Source organism: Cricetulus griseus, chromosome 3 (assembly GCF_003668045.3).
Source record: "Cricetulus griseus strain 17A/GY chromosome 3, alternate assembly CriGri-PICRH-1.0, whole genome shotgun sequence".
In the NCBI taxonomy this organism is placed as follows: Eukaryota; Metazoa; Chordata; class Mammalia; order Rodentia; family Cricetidae; genus Cricetulus; species Cricetulus griseus.
In genome coordinates this window covers 169,428,411-169,447,293 of record NC_048596.1, presented here as the reverse complement: position 1 = coordinate 169,447,293, position 18,883 = coordinate 169,428,411, and the positions used below count along the sequence as shown (strand labels likewise).

General features: G+C 42.0%; 1 protein-coding gene across 3 annotated transcripts in view; it reads right to left on the bottom strand.

Moving 5' to 3' along the window:
- Positions 1 to 3,470: 3,470 nt before the first annotated feature.
- LOC100769432 (liver carboxylesterase 1) overlaps positions 3,471 to 18,883 on the bottom strand; it is a 33,731-nt gene continuing 18,318 nt past the window's right edge. For 2 of the 3 annotated variants that reach the window (XM_027405609.2, XM_027405610.2), the window contains 6 exons: positions 17,940 to 18,080; positions 16,366 to 16,446; positions 15,713 to 15,860; positions 9,974 to 10,105; positions 8,967 to 9,039; positions 3,471 to 5,350 (listed from right to left, as the gene is read on the bottom strand). In XM_027405609.2, the coding sequence (XP_027261410.1) occupies positions 5,167 to 5,350; positions 8,967 to 9,039; positions 9,974 to 10,105; positions 15,713 to 15,860; positions 16,366 to 16,446; positions 17,940 to 18,080 (759 nt within the window). In that variant the 3' untranslated portion in view covers positions 3,471 to 5,166. Of the gene's footprint in view, positions 5,351 to 8,966; positions 9,040 to 9,705; positions 9,859 to 9,973; positions 10,106 to 15,712; positions 15,861 to 16,365; positions 16,447 to 17,939; positions 18,081 to 18,883 lie in introns of all 3 variants that reach the window. The other variant, XR_003483399.2, reaches the window with a different exon arrangement.

The following is an 18,883-nucleotide window of genomic DNA, read 5'->3' as shown; positions in this document are numbered from 1 at the left end:
CTATTCCCGTAAATGGGAAAGATATATTAATTACAATAAATTGGAGGATGGCATTGGAAATGTGTCATTTTTTCAAAACCAAAATACTGGTAAAAAATAAAGAAAACCATAATATACAAAATGATGTCTTGTTTACAAAAGGATATATCCAAAAATAATGTATTTGGTATAGAAATTGAATCACTGATAGTCATTTAGTAAAGTGTGACCATCTTTTTTCTTCTCCATCACTGTGACGGACAGTTAGGCAACAAGGGTCATCATCAGTGTCATCTTCTCCGAGGGCTTCAGAGAATGCCTTCTGCTGATATTCAGCTCTTTAGATGGAGTTTGTTTTTGTTTACACCTTCTAGGCTCTATTTAAAAAATTTTTATTCATTTTACATACCAACCACAGTTCCCCCTCCCTCTCCCCCTCTCACTTCCCCAACACTTTCCACTGCCAAACCTTCCTCATCCACTGCTCAGACAGGCTAAGGCCTCCCATGGGGAGTAAACAAAGCCTGACATATTAAGCTGAGGTACTACCAAACCCCCTCCTCCTTCATCAAGATTGAGCAAGGCATCACATCATAGGGAATGTACTCCAAAAAGCCAGCTTTTGTACCAAGGATAGACCCTAGTCCCACTGCCAGGGGCCCCTCAAACTGCCCAAGCCACACAACTATCGCCAATGCAGACTCCTCAGCTGTAGGTCTAGAGTCCTCAGTGAGTTCCCACAAACTGTCTCTGCATTTCTCTTCGTTGTGTGTTGTAGATCAGGGGGCATTCCCCCTGGCATCAGTCTTGTCTAAGGCTGAGTGACAGAGTCCTTTATATATGGATAAGAACCACAAGGAGAGCTCCTCTTTCCATGAACACATGTGCTCAGAGAGTTACTCTTTCCATGAACACATGTGCTCATCTTGAGGGGCACAAAGCACAGGAGGAGATCACCCAAGGACTGATCAGAAAGAAGCTGTTGGTGGAACAAGGACCCCAGGGAACGGAGAGCAACCTAAAGGTCCTTCAGCTTTATAGAATCTCCATGACACAGAATAACATAAAAAGTCTGTAGAGTTCCTGGCAAAGCAACCTGGGAATAAATTTAACCTTGAAGTTGAGAGAATTATAAGCCACTCAAGAAGGAAATTAAAGGACACATTCGAAAATGCAAAGACCGCCAATGTTCACAGAGAAAATTTATATTGTTTGAATGGCCACACAATGCAGAAAGAAATATACAGATCCAAAGTAATACCCAACAAAATCCATATGACATTATTCATGGATCTACAAAGAGAAATTCTGAAGTTCATAAAAAATATAAGAGACACTGAATGGACAAAGCAACAAAGTAAAAACAGGAATGCTAGAGACATGACAAAGCATGATTTTCAAACACCATAGAGCCTTAGTACTGACATCAAAATTGATGCCTAGACCCAGGGAATAGAATGGGAGGACCCTGAAAAAATTCCAAACTGCTACAGACAATCAATTCTTGACAAAGCACAAAAACATACAATGGAGAAAGAAAATCTTCAAGTGGTTCTGGAGAAAATGGCTATTTGTATTTAGGAGGTAGAAATTAGTTGTCTGCCCCATTTATATAGAAGAATAGTTCTACTGAAATATATAAAACTGCAAGTGAAGACATGGGGAAGATACATCAGGTCTGTCTAAAAATATTTCTTAAATAGTACTTGGGAAATAAAAGCAAGAATTGGCACACAAGTTTATATCAAATTGCAAAGGTGTGTACAATAAAATATAGAACCAGCAGATACTAAACAACTCCTATACCTAAGGCCCAGGAACCACCAGGAAGAGGAGGCAGAATGACTGGCAGAGCCAGAGGACCAGGGAGTCTGCTGAGAAGTTGCCTCTCTTAGAAACAACAGGGAAGTACCCATGATACCTCAACAATATGGGTGCTAAAAGGAGGCCTGAACAATGATACTAGCAATAGATGTGCTAACCTGGAAGGGGGAAGTCAAAGGCCTCCAGCTCTAGAGAAAGAAATACAAGAAATTAATGACTGCTAAGAGATAAAGAATGAACTCCCAGGGATGAATTCCTAAGTGCTTATCCATTAGAAAGTTGTCAGTCTCAAATCATATACACACAAGACACACCTAAATGGACTCATGTGTGGGGGTTGTGTGTGTGTGTGTGTGAGAGAGAGAGAGAGAGAGAGAGAGAGAGAGAGAGAGAGAGAGAGACAGAGACAGAGAGAGGGAGAGAGGGAGGGAGGGAGAGACAGAGACAGAGACAGAGACAGAGAGGCACAGAACGAGATTGAGAGATCAGGAGAGAGAGAGAATGGGACAGGAGAGTTGGAGGGTAGGGAGAGAGAGAATAATTCAAAAAAGGCATTCACCAATATGGAAAGGAGGCAGAAGAGGGGTTGCAGGGAAGGGGTTATGATAGGGTTTGAGCAATGAAAGGAAAGGGGGAAGTGATGTAATTATATTCTAATTTTTAAAAGTTTAATGAAAAAAAAAAAAAAACACAGCAAAGACCATGAACAGAAAGTAGAAAATGATTGTCAGCCATTCACCTGATATAAGATAATCAAAGTTGTGATAGCTAATATCAGTTATCAACTTAATTAGCTTGAGAAGACACCAGATTAGTAAAGCACACTTCTGGCTGGGTCTGCAAAGGAAGTGACTCTCCCTGATTGTGGGTGGAACCATCCTGTAGGCTGGAGTCTCAGGTGGAATAAAATGGGAAGAAGGAAGAACCAACTTGGTCCTGACTGCCATGTGCTCCTCAGAAGGGCTTTGCACTCCCTACATAATGGACTGAGATGGAAAAATCATCAATCAAAATAAGAGCCCTTACTTCTAAGTTCTTTATGTATTTGTCATGGTGACAGAAAATCTGGCTAAAAGCATTCACACCAGGCATTGGGCTGTTGATATGACTATTGTATAAAGTCCACATGACTTTAAACAATTAGAGATTTGGAGTAGATGCTGTTGCAGGCAGAACCAGAATGCAGATAAGATTGTGGAGCCTTAGGTTTCATATGACAACGAGACTCCACTGGGAACTGAAGTGCCAGGTATCTAGCCGAGGATAACTGTGAATATGGCACAACAAAATTTTCAGCTTTCTTAAGGCATTGAGATTTTTGTTTTTGTTTGTTTGTTTGTTTGTTTGTTTGTTTGTTTGTTTTTGGTAGCCTGATAGCCTAGTTGTAGAGTGTGAACTCTGTAAATAATACCATATTTTTCTATTTTAATAAATTTTATTTAAATTAGGAACGATCTTATTTTACATATCAATCCCAGTTCCCTCTCCCTCCCATCTTCCCATGCCCCTCACTAACCACCCCAATCCCACTCCCCCATCTACTCCTCAGGGAGCGTGAGGCGTTCCATGAGGGATCATCAAAAATCTGTCAAGCCATTTGGGACAGGGCCTTTTAGGCTAAGAAGTCCATTTGTGCCATGTTTTAATATTAACACATTGGAAATGCCTAGGAGAGGTTACTTTTTAATTAATTACTCTATGTATTGCTTATTGGCAAGGAAGTGTTCACAGTATGAGACTTTGCTTGTGACTGAATTTAAAGGGATTTGATAAAGCTGGTGATGGAAACTTTCAACAGAACAGCATTCAGGCCTGGCTGGTTATTAGTAGATGCTGGTCGCTAGGCTTACAGTGAAACTTAGCATCAATATGCAATAAGATGTGCAGTTTGCTGGCAAAAACTCATTTGATGTTGGAGACAAGGAAATTGTGGTACATGTCCATATTAAAATCTTAAAAATAGGCCACAAATTTTCATCTGAAAAAGAAAAATACCTTGAGAGCATCATGGAAATTATTTAGTTCCTACCCATTGCTCTCAAGAACAAAAACATTTACTTTGAGAAGAGAATTATCCATGGTGTCCTATCACACAAGCCATGGGAGATTCTTCCTACATTCTGACATCTATCTAGGTCCTAAGGGTCTCCTACAACTGTATTCTAAGAGCCTGTGTACCCCACCATTTGGGGACAGACTTTGCCATCATCCATGATGGTGTTTCTGCAGGCACATAATGCAAACTGCTTGTTCATGGAAGCCTTGACATGGATTTCAAAGGAAAAACAGACAATGTATGCCACGGTCCAAATGGCCATCAGCAGCCTATACGAAGGCCATGAATGAAGTTATGAGGGTGAAACCTGAGTTGCTAAGGAGACCCTAGGAGGTCAGGAAAGAAAGGATGTGGAACCAATAACAGAGGACAGCTACAGACAGTGAGCAGGGCCAGTTCAGAAAGGCCATATTCACCATACCTGGCAGGCCTATAGAGTACATTCTAGCCTTCTGGTGCTCTCATATGAACATGATATGCCATAGGTGTAGGTCATGAATATAAAGGACCTAATGTTTGCCCCATTGTCTTTCAGTCTTTTTTATCTGCATTCCTACTCTATGTGCCCCAAATCTAGCATTTTGTAGTGGTAGTGTATATTTTATTCCCACTGTCTCTTACAGTTGTGTAAATTGTTCTTAATTTTGCAAGTGATCACTTGGGTAGAATCATTTCTCTGCTGTCATTCATTCCTGCGCTCTCTGGGATGAGTGGACCTTGTTTGTGTGTATCCAGGAAAAAAGTGGCACAACAAAAATCTCATCTCTTCCACAGCATGATCCTTTGCTTTAGGCAGCAGGACAGTCAATTATCCATTCATCCCCTGGGGAGGTGACATCTCATGATGCTGGATCTCTCTCCTTATGTCCCTTTCTAATGCCCATAGATTCATCTTGAAACAAAGATACACACTCTGGTTTGATTTCCTGGGGGAATGGTTTTGTGTTGTTAAAATGTGAGAGCAGTGACAAATGCCTTTAATCCCAGCAGAGACAGGCAGATCTCGGTGAGTTTGAGGCCAGCCTGGTCTACAGAGTGAGTTACAGGACAGCACCAAAGCTACAGAGTAACCCTGTCTCAAAACAAACAAACAAACAAACAAAAACAAAAAAATTGAGAGCATAAACTCAAACATTTCTCCTTATTGTGTTTGTATAGTGTGCTACACAATTCCATGTCTTTCCTTATTGTATGGCATGCCACATGATTATATGTCCTCAACAATAAGATGCTTTACTTTGGCAACAACTTCTGTGGTATATCCCTTTTCTTGGATCCAGGCTCTCAATCATGGCTGTGCCTCCTGATCAAAGCTCAACGTGTTTCCTCTGGGTTGGTCTCTCTGCAGGTTCCTTGGCTCTGAGCTCAGTCCAAAAGGCCACTTCCTTGTCTTTCAGCCTATGGGCTGCCTGTGTTGGGACTCCAATCTGCAGATAGCCTTCCTTCTGGTCATACTCTGGCCAATGGGGCAGCCCTTCCCCATTGGGATTCCTGTGAACAGAATAAAAAGGGAAAGTCAACAAATCAGCTGTGTTGTTTCCATGGTTCTTGGAGATGTGCAAGAATACCCTGGCTCATCTCTGCCAAGAAACCAGTAACTTGTTGCTGGATTTTCTTTCCTGCCAGCCTGCTCCTGCTGCTGTTTATATAGCCCCATATAAACACATGGACGCTATATTAGTGATAACTCTGTTGGCCAGTGGCTAGGGCTTCTTATTGACTAGCTCTGTCTTAATTATTAACCCATTTCTATTAATCTAAGTATTTCCACATGGTAGTCCCCCTGCCACTTCAGCCCCAAATGAACACAGAGACTTATATTAATTATAAAACTTTTGGCCAGTGGCTAGGGCTACTTATTGGCTAGCTCTGTCTTAATTATTAACCCATTTCTATTAATCTAAGTATTTCCACGTGGTCTTATCTTACCAGAGACGAGTCCGGACCTGTTACTCCTTTGGCAGCCTACATGGTGACTATTCTGGCAGGCCCTACCAGAATTCTGCCTACATTTCCCAGAATTCTTTTGTCTCTTAGTACCGTGTATCTTCCTGCCTCATTGACCAAAGAGTGTTTTATTCATTAACCAATAAGAGAAACATATATACAGAAGTACAACCCCCATCAGCAACCATCCACAGATGGACAGGTCTCTATCTCCTGAGACAATTTGCTTGCTCTCTCTCTCTCCCTGTCTGTCTCTGTCTCTGTCTCAAATCTTGTTATGAGTTAAATCTCAAATCCTCATGTGTATGGTCTGATACCAATCTGGAATCTAGTGGAATAGAGTGTGGAGCATAGTTGGAAAAAGCATATCATGAAGGCCTTAAACAGTGTTGGGATTTCACTCTTCACATCATGGCCTCCTGATGTGCTCCTACCAAGTGCCCCTATCATGATGTTTGACTTAAAAGTCCATGGGAAACTCAGAGCTTAGAGCTCAGTAAAACTTCAATCTTTTTTTTGTTTGTTTGTTTTTTCGAGACAGGGTTTCTCTGTGTAGCTTTGGAGTCTATCCTGGCACTCGCTCTGGAGACGAGGCTGGCCTCGAACTCACAGAGATCTGCCTGCCTCTGCCTCCCGAGTGCTGGGATTAAAGGCATGAGCCACCATCGCCCAGCTTAAACTTCAATTCTTTAAGATGATGAACATTAGTAATTTTGTCAAAGTGTTTGAAGGATAACACCTAAAACTTCCTGAGATGTGGATCACCCTGTGAGTAAATGGATGTTGTGGTTCGGAATACTTTTTAAAGGTTTTTGAAGAAATTTAGAAGTTTGGAGTATGGGCTCTATGGAACTCAGAGTTAGCAAGGGATTTTAGTAGGTTCTAAATGGAAAGAAGACACTGAAGCCAAGGTTATAACATTTCAGATGGGAATGGGCCTCTGTGGGAAATTTGACTAGAGATAATTAGTGTTCATTCTGTCTACATTTGTCCATGCCCAAAGCTTTTTTTGATACACTGATTTCAGAGATGGGGGGCTGTATAACTGATGGACTTGATCAAAAGTATCACAGTTTTCCAGGAAATGTCAGAGTAGTTTTTGTTGATTTTGATTACATTTACAGGGAGATTAAAGGGAAAAATCACAGCAAAAAGACTTGAAAGATTTAGTTTTTCATAATAAGCATCAGTGCCATAGGAAGATGCAAGTTTTCTAAAAGATAAAGAAGAAGTTATCTGAGGATGTCTCAGGAATCTGCAAGATGACCCATCACAAGGTTATCACTTGTTCTGAGACATTGCTTGAAGTATTAGCATTAGGTATCTCTTTGTCTACAGTATGGTATAAAAAGTTGATTCTTTAGGGCTTATTTCCCTGTGTTCAGATACCCAGAGGCTTTACAGCCAATAGCTCATGGTATCTAACTGCATCTCAAGTTACAGTTATATCTTGGCATTATCCTATAACACTGGTTTTGTAGATATGTAAAATACAAGGCTGATGGCATCACAAGGTTGCTACCTAGATTTCAAATGAAAGCATGTGAGGACATCACAGTATGTGGTTTGATATCCCAGGTAGCAAGCCTAAGAGCATGATCCAGGAATCTGTGAGAGTAAAGTGACATTTTGATGGAGATCCTAGCAAATTAGAAATGCCATGACTTGGAGCATCTGCCTAGGAAACATCCAGGACATGAGCAGTGCAAGTCTGTCTCAGTCATTTTTCTATTGCTGTGCAAGAGACACCATGGCCAATCATCTCTTATGAAATAACGCATTTAATCGGGGCCTTTTTTATAGTTTCAAGGATTTAGTCTATTATTATGGCAGTAGCATGGCAGCATGAATAGCACCAGAGTGGTAGGTGAAAAGCTGCACCCTGATCCACACATAGAGACATTGGGCCTGACATGTGCTTTTGAAACTTCAAAGACCTTGTTGGAGGAGTAACATGCTTCCTCCAGTAAGACCGCACCTCCAAATCCTTCTAATCCAAGCAAAGAGTTCCATTCCTTGGTGATTAAGCACTCAGCTATATGAGCCTATGGGGCATATTTTATACCCATATATTAATATGGGTATTATTTTATTTATTTATACACAGAAGCCAAGACAGGGTACAGGCAACAAGACTTTAGGAGAATGCATTTCCAAGCTTTTCAGAGCTCATGTCAGTCAACAGATTGCTGGATGTTTAAAAAGGAAATTTAGGATTTAAATTCTTCTCTATTTTGGATTCTGGACTTGCTTTGGTTTGATTTCTCATTGATATTTTTCTGTCCCTCCCTTTAGAATAGGAATGTTTGGCATCTTGGAATCTGTTACTTCTTTGTTTAAGTGGATTCTCATAGCAATGGTTCACCCGAGACTGGGAAGTCTTTGGACTTTAATATCAAAGCAATATTAAAAGTGGTAAGGCTGGGCATTGGTGGTGCATACCTTTAGTCCCAGCACTTGGGAGGCAGTGGCAGATGGATTTCTGTGAGTTTGAGGCCAGCCTAGCCTACAGAGCAAGTGCCAGGATAGGCTCCAAAGCTACACAGAAAAACCCTGTCTCAAAAAACAAAAACAAACAAACAAAAGTGGTAAGAAGTTGGGAATCTGTGGGGATGACTTTTTGAGATGGGCATGAGAAAGTTATAATTTAGAACTTAATATGGGGCAAGTTATAATTTAGAACTTAATATTATCCCCTCATGGACTGAGGCCTTGATCCCCACCTGATAGCACCATAGGAACGTGGCAGAAACGTAATAAAGAAGGACTTGTTGGAGGAGATGATCATGGGAGACTTGCCTCTGAGGATTGTGTTAGGATCCTGGTCCTTTCCCCCCACTTTACAAACAACAGGAGGTAAGGAATATTGACCTAACATATGCTCCCCACTTGATGTTCTGTTCTGACACAAGAGTTAATAGACACAATAGTCAAAACTTGAGATCTCTCAGTCTGAGTCAAAGTTCAGGTTGTCTACTCAAGCTGAAGTATCACACAAATATCACCACAACTACACACCAGATTAACCCAGCTCTCATTATGAGAATGTTAAGGCCACAGGACAGAAGGATGATCACTCAATCACTAGAAAACTACTCCTCCCTAGTAGGTCTGACCCACTGCACCACTTTAGGTCTGGCATCATTGCCACCAGACTCACCCATTCCGAGCAAAGTTGCCCCAGAATTTCATCACCATCTTGCTGAGATTGATCTCCTCTTCTGAAGCACCCTCTGTGGTGAAAATAACAATTTACCCACTTAAAATGTGGCTAATGAGCAGCAGCAACAGAATCTAAACACCTTTAATACATTTAGTCTTTTTTTTTTTTATGAACACATCATCCTGAAAGGGTCTGATCTACCCTGATTTCTGAAAAACAAATGGGGTCAGGCCTGGTTAATAATTGAAGGGGAGAAATGCACCCTTGGCTTTATTAAACACTCATTAAGCAAAACCTGCCTTTTTAAAAGATCTGGGTGAGTGTGCCCTCGATGTAAAGTTTAGAGGAATATTCCAGATGCTCTCTTCCTTTATCTCTCATGCTAACCTGCCTGGCATCCATCCCCCTTGGAGTCTAATGGCAACAAAAATCAGTTTCCTCATTTTGCTACCAGAGTTGCTGGCCCTTAGGTCTGTGGTCAACATCCTACACATACAGCTCTTCATAGAATCTGGAAACAATCAAAATTCTTAGACATGAGCGACATGCCAGAGGTCACACATTATATGCAATTGTTGAAAATAAGGTATTAAAGACCTCTGTGAAAGGTTCCCTAAGCATTGTATCACTAAGCACATTTAAATTGATGATACATAAGCCTTATTCAAGTTAAAACATTTTCTAACTCCTTGCTCATATTCTAATATTTATAGGAGGAAAAAAATCAAATACTGACACTCTTGTCATCATGTAGATCACGTGAGTGGCCTTCCAATTCTCTCATTAGTGTCAGGATTCTGAGAATGACTATGGCTGGGGACACATTAACACAATCCCATCACATGTACTGAAGAAGCAGAAAGGCTGGGCACTGTCCCATAGCTGAGCCCTGTTACAGAGAGTTGGGAAAGCCAGTTTAAAAGGAAAAATTCCTCAAGGCCATAAAGCCAAAACTCAAACATAGGCCTCAGATCACCAAGGACAAGCTGGTAGAGAGACATTACCTTTTAAAAATGGGGCTCCCCATACAGAGAAGAGATCATCGCCATGGTCTCCTTTCACAGTCTTGGGTCTCATGTCTGATACAAAGCTTGGGAGATATTGAAACTCATACATATAGGTGGGGGCTCCAGCATCTGAGGAGACATGGATTCACGCACAGTTCACATTTCCAGGTACATACCCGGATGGTGTTGATGCCTTATGCCCTGCAGTTGAAACCACTCTTGAGATTCATAGGGAATAGATTAGGAAGGCCCATTGACTTGCTGAGGCTGCGCAGCTGGTAGATGTGGACCCAGGATTTGAAGACGATGCTTACTCAATGAATGGTGAATGGATTCACACAGGCAGTGACTGCACAAGATGAGTGTCAGTCAGGACACCGTGCACCGATTCCAAGATCTAGAGCCTCACAGCTGTCTTTCATCCAGGCTATGTCTGGGCATTCCCAGGGTTTTTCTCAGCTCTCCAGAGAAGAGCAAAGGAAATGATGACACATTAATAAGAATCTTTGATGAGACAGAATGATCTGTTTTAGTTTCCTGTGTTTCATGATACCATAAACTATGAACTATGGTTCATAGTTCATCTCCAACTTCATTGTTAGCTGAGTACAAGTTCTTTTTTTGAAGATGTTTTTGGGACAATATATTCTGATCACAGTTTCCCTCCTACAACTCCACCCTGATCCTCCCCACCAAGTCAAATCCACAGCATCTTTTTCTCCCCCTCATTAGCAAACAAGCAACTGAGCAAACAAACCAGAGTAGGACAGAACAAACAAAAGAGTAGGAAAAAAGAAGATCCAAAGGAAAAGCACAAGGAACACATGCAGGCACAGAGGCACGTTCTCACACAGAAATTCCATGAAAACACAAAATTGAAAATAATAATATAAAAGCAAAAATGGCCAGACAAGTGGGCAGAACTAGAAAATGGGAAGGACTCTAGGGGATAAATGCATGGACCCCAGGAATGGACCTCCTGTGCTAATTGGGAGCATGAGGATAGGGGAGAGGGAGCTGTTAGAATGAGAGCAGGAGAAGAGGAGAGGAGGAAATGGAGGAGCAGAAATATTGAGTTGGGGGAAGAATAGAGGAGAGCAGGATGAGAGATACCATATTAGAGGGAGCCATTTTAGGTCCAAGGAGAGATCTGGCACTAGGGAGATTTCCAGAGACCTACAAGGATGACATGAATGGACAATCCAGGCAATGGTGGAGAGGATAACCTAAACGCCCTTCCCCTAAAATGAGATTGATGACTACTTTTTTAGGCCATCCTAGAGCCCTCATCCAGCGGCTGATGGAAGCAGAGGCAGACATCCACAGATATACACTGAACTGAGCTCTGGAACTTAGTTGCAGAGCCAAGGGGTCGGTACCAGGCTGGGGAAACCCACAGAAACAGCTGGCCTGAACAAGGGGGAACACAGATGCTGTCTGGGAGGCCAGTACAGGGCTGATCCAGACCCCTGAACATGGATGTCAATGAGGAGGCCTCTGCACTCTAGGGGTCCCCTGGTGGTGGATTAGTATTTTTCCCTGGTGTAAGAAAGGACTTTGAGAGCCCATCCCACTGAAGAGAGGCACTCTTGTCCTAGACACATGGAGAAGGGTCTAGGCCCAGCCCAGGATGATATGTTGGACTTTGTGGAGCCCCTGTGGAGAGCCCTACCCTGCCTGGGGAGTAGAGGGTGGATGGGGTGGGGTTAGGTCAGGGTGGGGTAGGTGGGGTGTAGGTGAGGGGAGGGAGAGGGAGAAGGGATTGACATGTGAAACAAGCTTGTTGCTAATTTGAACTAATAAAAAAAAAGGTGACAGAAAGCATTCAAGAGCCCTGATACAGGGAGAACTGCTGTGAAATCCTATCTTCTGGGAATGGCACAGCCATTGTAATTGTGTGCTCACAGCAGCTGCACTTTCGTGTCCTAGGACTTCAAAGGACACCCAATCCTGGAAGGGAAGGGTTTCATGAGGCAGAAAGTTATGTGATCCTTTTTCAATTTAAAATGTTGAAATTTCTAATGAAAAAAGAAAATAGGTATGTGAAAATTCTTATCTCATTACTGGATATTTGTAAGTATCCAAATCAAAAATCATGATGAAGGAAAAATAGAGAGGTAGACCAATGGAATCAAGTTGAAAACCCTGATATTAACACACACACACACACACACACACACACACACACACACACACCTACAAACACCTGATTTTTGACAAAGAAGCTAAAGCTATACAACGGAATAAAGGCAGCATCTTCAGCAAATGGTGCTGGCATAACTGGATGCTGGAGTGTAGAAGACTGCAGCTAGATCCATGTCTATCACCTTGCACAAAACATAAGTCCAAATGCATCAAAGACCTCAACATTAATTCAGCCACAGTGAGCTTGTTAGAAGAGAAAGTAGGAAATACCCTCAAATGAATTGTTACAGGAGACCGCTTCCTGAACATTACACCAGTAGCACAGACACTGAGATCAACAATTAATAAATGGGACCTCCTGAAACTGAGAAGCTTCTGTAAGGCTAAGGACATAGTCAACAAGACAAACGGCAGCCCACAGACTGGGAAAAGAAATTCACTAACCATATACCCGACAGAGGGCTGATCTCCAAAATTTACAAAGAAATCAAGAAGCTAGTCTCCAAAACACCAAATAATCCAATTAAAAAGTGGGGTACAGAACTAAATAGACAGTTCTCAATAGAGGAATCTAAAATGGCTGAAAGAAACTTAAGAAAATGATCAACATCCTTAGGCATCAGGGAAATGCAAATTAAAACAACTCTGAGGTACCATCTTACTCCCGTCAGAATGGCTAAACTATATGTATATAAAAGGGAATCCTTTAAATACTTTTGTGGTGGATGAACAGTGATGCGGGTCTCCTAAGAGAATGCAAGCAGAGCCACAATATGGCCCAGCAGTGCTACTACCACATGTTTACCTCCAATATTCAGGAGCAGTTTTCTGAGATATCTGCACCCTATGTTCATTGCAGCACCATGAACTACAATCAAGCTATGGAATCATCAGATGACAAGGAAAACACAGATGTGTAGACAGTGGACTTGTCTTTAACCATAAAAAGGAAACTGCTACGTTTATGGTGTGGGGTGAATGGGAGAACATCAAGCCATGTTAAATAGTTGAGCATAGAAAGATAAATGCCCTTGAGCTGGGCATGGGAGAGGGAGGATGGAGGTAGGAGAAAGAGGAGGGGAGAAAGGGAGGAGGGAGGAGAACATGAGGGATCAGGAAGGTCGAGTTGGGAGAGCAAGAAAAGAGATACCTTAATAGAGGAAGCCACTATAGGTTTAAAGAGAAATCTGGCACTAGGGAAATGTTCAGGGATCCACAGGATGACCCTAACTAAGAAACTAAGCAATAGTGGAGAGGCTACCTTAAATGCCCTTCCTCTAAAATGAGATTGATGACTATCTTAAATGCCATCATAGAGCCTTCACCAAGTAGCTGATGGAAGCAGAAGCAGAGATCCACAGCTAAGCACAGACCCAAACTTCTGGAATCCAGTTGTAGAGAAGGAGGAGTGATGAGCAAAGAGGTCAAGACTATTCTAGGGAAACCCAAAGAAACAGCTGACCTGAGCAAGTGGGAGCTTACTGACGCCAGACTGACATCTGGGGAAAGAGCATAGGACCAAACTAGGCCCCCTGAACGTAGGTGTCAGTTGGGGAGGCCTGGGAAGTCTATGGGGCCTCTGGCAGTGGAACCAGTGTTTATCTCTAGTGCATGAATGGGCTTTGGGAGCCCATTCCCTATGGAGGGATACTCTCTCAGCCTAGATACACATGGAAGGGCCTAGGTCTTGCCCCAAATTATGTGACAGCCTTTGATAATCCCCCATGGGTGGAGTGAATGGTGGTAGGACAGGTGAGGGGGGGTGTTGGTGGGGGAATGAGAGGACTGGAGGGAAAGGGAACTGGGATTGATATGTAGAATAAGATTCTTAAAATTTAAATAAAAAACAATTTTAAAAAGAAAACTAAATAAGTGCCATGTGTTGCTAGGCATTGTGGGATATAGATTTACTCAGAAGCACGCAGACAAAACTTGGGGTTCAGAGGTTGGAGGTCAAGAAATGAGAAAGATGAAGGAAAAGAGGAATAAAAATATCAGGCAGGAATTAATTCTTTCTCTTTTTAGTCTTCTAACCCACACTGCCATACTAGTGAATAATAAAATTATACATTTTAAAAATAGCTGAGAGGAAATTTCAAGTCTTTTCACTGTAGAAATTGTCGATTATTTGAAGCAATGTGCTAATCCGCTGATAATTATTAGGCATTGCATAATCAAGCATAAAATGTGTGCAGCATCAGTTGGCAAATGTGACTTATCAATTCTCAATTTAAGAAATGATAGGAAGTTTCTCTCTTATAAAATATTTCAATGTGCTATGTTCTCTGTACTTTCTTCACCCCTGCAGTTTCTCACAGATAACTGCAACTTCAGACAATAACTCTGGAAAGACATCTTAACCTCACAGAGGAGCAGTTTTGGCAGATGCAATCGGTGCCGTTGATAGTTGGTCCCAGCAATTTGGTTACGTTAAGAAATGCTTAGAAAACTAGTAAATCACTCTTTTGGGTTTATGAGAGTGTTTCCAGAGACAATTTGATCATTATGGCTAATATTTTATCTGTTGATGCATTCAAAGTTCTAGTACACCACAGAGTGGAAGTCACATTGTGCAAGGTGTGACCAGTTTATAGAAAGTAGGTCACTGAGGCTATACTCATATATAACCTGGGACCGTGTCTGCTGCTCCACACAGCTTCAGTACTTATCTGTCCCCATGATGTGAGGTGCTCAAACTCTCTCATAATTTTACAGGCTGAAAATTATGAGGTTCTGAACTAAAGTAAAGCTTCCTTCCCTGCAGTTTTGATGTTGTCTTTTTTTGTTAAGGAGTGAGAGAAGTAACAATTATACCTTCTTACTAATTGCATATGTTTCTGGGCAGGCCAGCCTGATGACCACATAAAACATCAACAGGACTTGCTGAGCCTTTTTCCAGTCACTAGAAACAACTGTGCTCATGTTTGCAACAGGCAAATATGTCATAAGCCTACCAATCCTTGTGGAAGAGCTCTTAGCCAATCAGAGGTGAGTATATGCAGCTCTTTTGCTGCTGAAAAAGAAAAGCCCTAAGAAAACCATAAGCTGTAGGGACACACTGTAGCCCTGACTCCTAGTAGCCCCTACAGGTGTGCCTGGCCACCCCTGTGAGGGCATGGTCAGGGGAGGTCAAAGATGATGCTAGGACAATTCTTAAGGGACCGCGCACACGTGGATGCCCCTTCTCTCTGGCCACACTAGCTTTCGGCCTCTGGGCATGCTCTGGCTTGCGTTTGGGCTGGTGTTTATCTGAATAAAGAAATCTTAGCCTTACGGACTAGGGATCATCTTTGAGTGCACACAGCAAGCAATACTCGATAATCATCAATAAGCTGCAATATCTAAGGTGGTCACTAGGTTGGCTTCTATCTTTGTTAAGTGTTCCTTTACCCCCTATAATGTTCTATGGGACTATCTCCTAGATTAAACTGCTTGCAAACACTTTTCTCATAGACTCCTCCTGGCAGAAGTGAAACTAAAGATTGCAGGTCATAGGGAACCATTTTTTGAGGCCTGACTTTCAGCAGTGGATGTGTTGGAGGCCTAGCTGGTGAGTCTGTATCTTCCTCCCAAACAACACCAGAGACTCACCTCTGTGGCCACGAGACACAATCACAGATGGTACACCAAACATTACATCTCCCATTAAGTCCAGGAGAAGGTCTTTCTTTCTGATGGGGTTGTCTGTCCCTGATAAATACTTCTCAATGGCTGCTGGAATCAGACTCTCAGAGATGTTCTAAAATGGACCAGAAAGTGATCAGAGAAAAGTATTTTAGGAAAGGGGATGGAAAAGACATGACTCATGAGATTTGCTTGTCAGTAACTTTTTCTTTAGCTTATCAGAGCCCAGAACATCCAGTGACTTACAGAAAGTAGCAGCCCATGTGTCAGAAGGCAATGCACCCCAAATTTGTAAAGATTGTGGTGCCTACCTGTCTGCTTTGCCTCCCAACAATTACCCACAGAACCCCTAGATATGCTGGTCTTTGCTGGGGATAGACTCCAACTTTTGCTAGCTTTCAAAAGGAATCTTTTTCTCAACAATACATCCTGGAAATACTGGAATTCTTAAGCAACAAGTGACAAATGAATTTTTTTCATTGTACTAAAGTATGCAAACCAGAAAACAGGAGCAGAAACACAGATATAAGTACTTTTAGCCACTGAGTTGGTGTGTTTGGAGGCAGGAACCCACAATTCTTTGTTTCTCAGACGAGTCCCATGATTCGCTAAATTCTTACAAGGATCGGGTAAGACTGCCAAAGAAGGGAAGTGGTCCTTTTCTGGTCCAGTTTGTCTTCAGAAAGTGGAAAGCCTATCATCTGTTAAATGCAAGGATTAACATTTGTGAATCATGTGAAATTAACAGGGGGAACCAAAAGTTCAAACAACCAAACTAATATAGAAGTAAGCTCCTTTACCAGGCCTTGTTAGATATGAAATTTCATATTTAAAGAGAATGCACATATCACATATATTATGTATATTAGCTATTATAGAGTGCCATCCATCTAGACTATATATAATTTATATAATACAAACTCACAATAATCTTTCAGAGAATGAGTGGTATTCAGGCTAGGATGGTGTTGGAAGTACTGGAAGGACACAATCCTTGACCTACATCTCAAGTATCTGTGGAAGCCAGAGTCAAGTCAACCATATGTCTGAGTTTCATTGATGACCTCTGCAATTCTTTTGCAGATAGAGCTGCAGAAACTTCTGTGTGTCTAGATCCTATCCAAATGTCTGTTCTTATAAACTTGATCCTATTCTTGTACAGCTTCCAGCAGCTAAAGGCCATCCAGAGCCCTAGCATGACACTAGTGTCTTCTCAGTGCCTACCTGGGAAAGCTCAGGAAACTCAACTGGAGTTAATCTGTCTCTAGCCTGAACTTAGTGATAGGTCGACTGGCCTGAGCCCTCTCTTGTGATCACCAATTCTTTCTCTGCCCCATGAGACAGAGTTTCCTCAGCAACAGTATTTTCTCAAGAACTTGAGAGAAAATTGGCTTGCAATACTTTAACCTTCTGAAAATGTGAACATTTGGACAGATAACACCTGATCTCCTTTTTAGTCACCATGGAAAATGTAGAACTCAATTTGGTGAGGCCCATACTTCAATTTACATCTTTGCATCCTAACATGAGAAGGGAATTTGTTCCTGGTAATTGATTGTGAATTAAATTCAGTAACTGCAGACACCAATTCACTGCTACCACAGTGTCTCTCGGAGCTTATCTCAGCCTTGAAATCTCCTTCAGGAATCTGAACTCACTGCAAAACTCTTTGAAATAATATGCATTTTACTGGTTTAGTCAATGTCTGAGTTTTCCTTTGAGAGAGGAAAAACACCAATCCTTCTTACCTTCTAGAGCCAACTTTAATTCAATCTGAAGTGACTTTTATGGCTCTCAATAATGAAGTACTGGGAACACCCATGGAAATCTATACAACCCAATAGTTCAGGTCCAAGGTGGAAGCTACAGTGCTTCATCTTGATTTTCCAGCTCCTTCTGTTCCCTAGATGCCCCTTGTTAGTCCATCTGCATCACTGTCATCTCTACAGACCCCCCCCCCAGCTTGGCAATTTTAGGATTCCTTAAGGAAAGATAGTATTTAGGGAGAAGGTTTTCCAGGGTCGTTCCCAGAGGACAGTTGGGCTATTCTGGAGAATGTTTCCATGGAAACATGACAGCGGTGACTTTCTCTGGGCTGGTTGGAGACTGTGACTAGAATGAATGCATAGAAACAAAGGTGGGTTGAATGGGCTGAGGCTGCATGGGTACCACTAAGAGACATGTATGTTCTCACCATTGGCATGCTCCAGCCAAACTCTTGCTTGTTGATGCCCACCATGTAGGGGACAGTGTTGAAGCTCTTCTCAGCCAGGATCTCTTCTGGTGTCTTTGGCAGCACCACTCCATCAATCACAGTGGGCAGGAAAGGGTAGCTCTATGGAAGAGAAAAGCACAATGTCTGTGATTACCCTTCTCCAGGTAACATCAGAATCCACTTTCTACTTGTATCAAAGCTTTGGCCAGAACACAGACTCACATGATTGTGGCCCCAGGAAGTCAGAGTCCTAAATTGGGGCGAGTCTATGAGTTGCTGAAAACAGAACTGTGACAGGGGAGCCAAAAACATTACTAGCAGGGGATGGGTATTGGTCTTAAGCAAAGTAAGGTGTGTGTGTGTGTGTGTGTGTGTGTGTGTGTGTGTGTGTGTGTAATAAATTATATGCAAGTTTGCATATGTATACAAATTACATATAATTTGTAATTATATATATTATAATTTGTAAATGATGTACAATTGTGTGTGGGTGGTTTAAGTGTTCTCTAATTGAATACTTTGTCTCCAGTTTGTGGCACTGTTTAGGGAGCTTTAAAAGTTGTGGCCTTGCTGAAGGGAGAACGTCAGCTGCAAGGAGATTTGAGAGCTTAAAGCCTCATCACTTCTAACACTATCTACTTCATGCTTGCATTTCAAGCTGTGAACTCTAAGCTTCAGGCTCCTGCTGCCATACCTACTGCTTATTGCTTCCATCCTGCCATGATCTGAGATAATATACCAGAATCCCTTGCCTATACTGTGGTCACACAGTGGCCACTAGCAGGTCTCAGGGCCTCTCCTGCCTTTCCTCTATAACCTATTGCCACAGGAATCAAAGGGATGTTTGCAAACTCAACACATGTTACTGCTCCATCCAGACCCTTTTGGATAACCCCCTCTCATGCTGAATCACAACCTGAGTC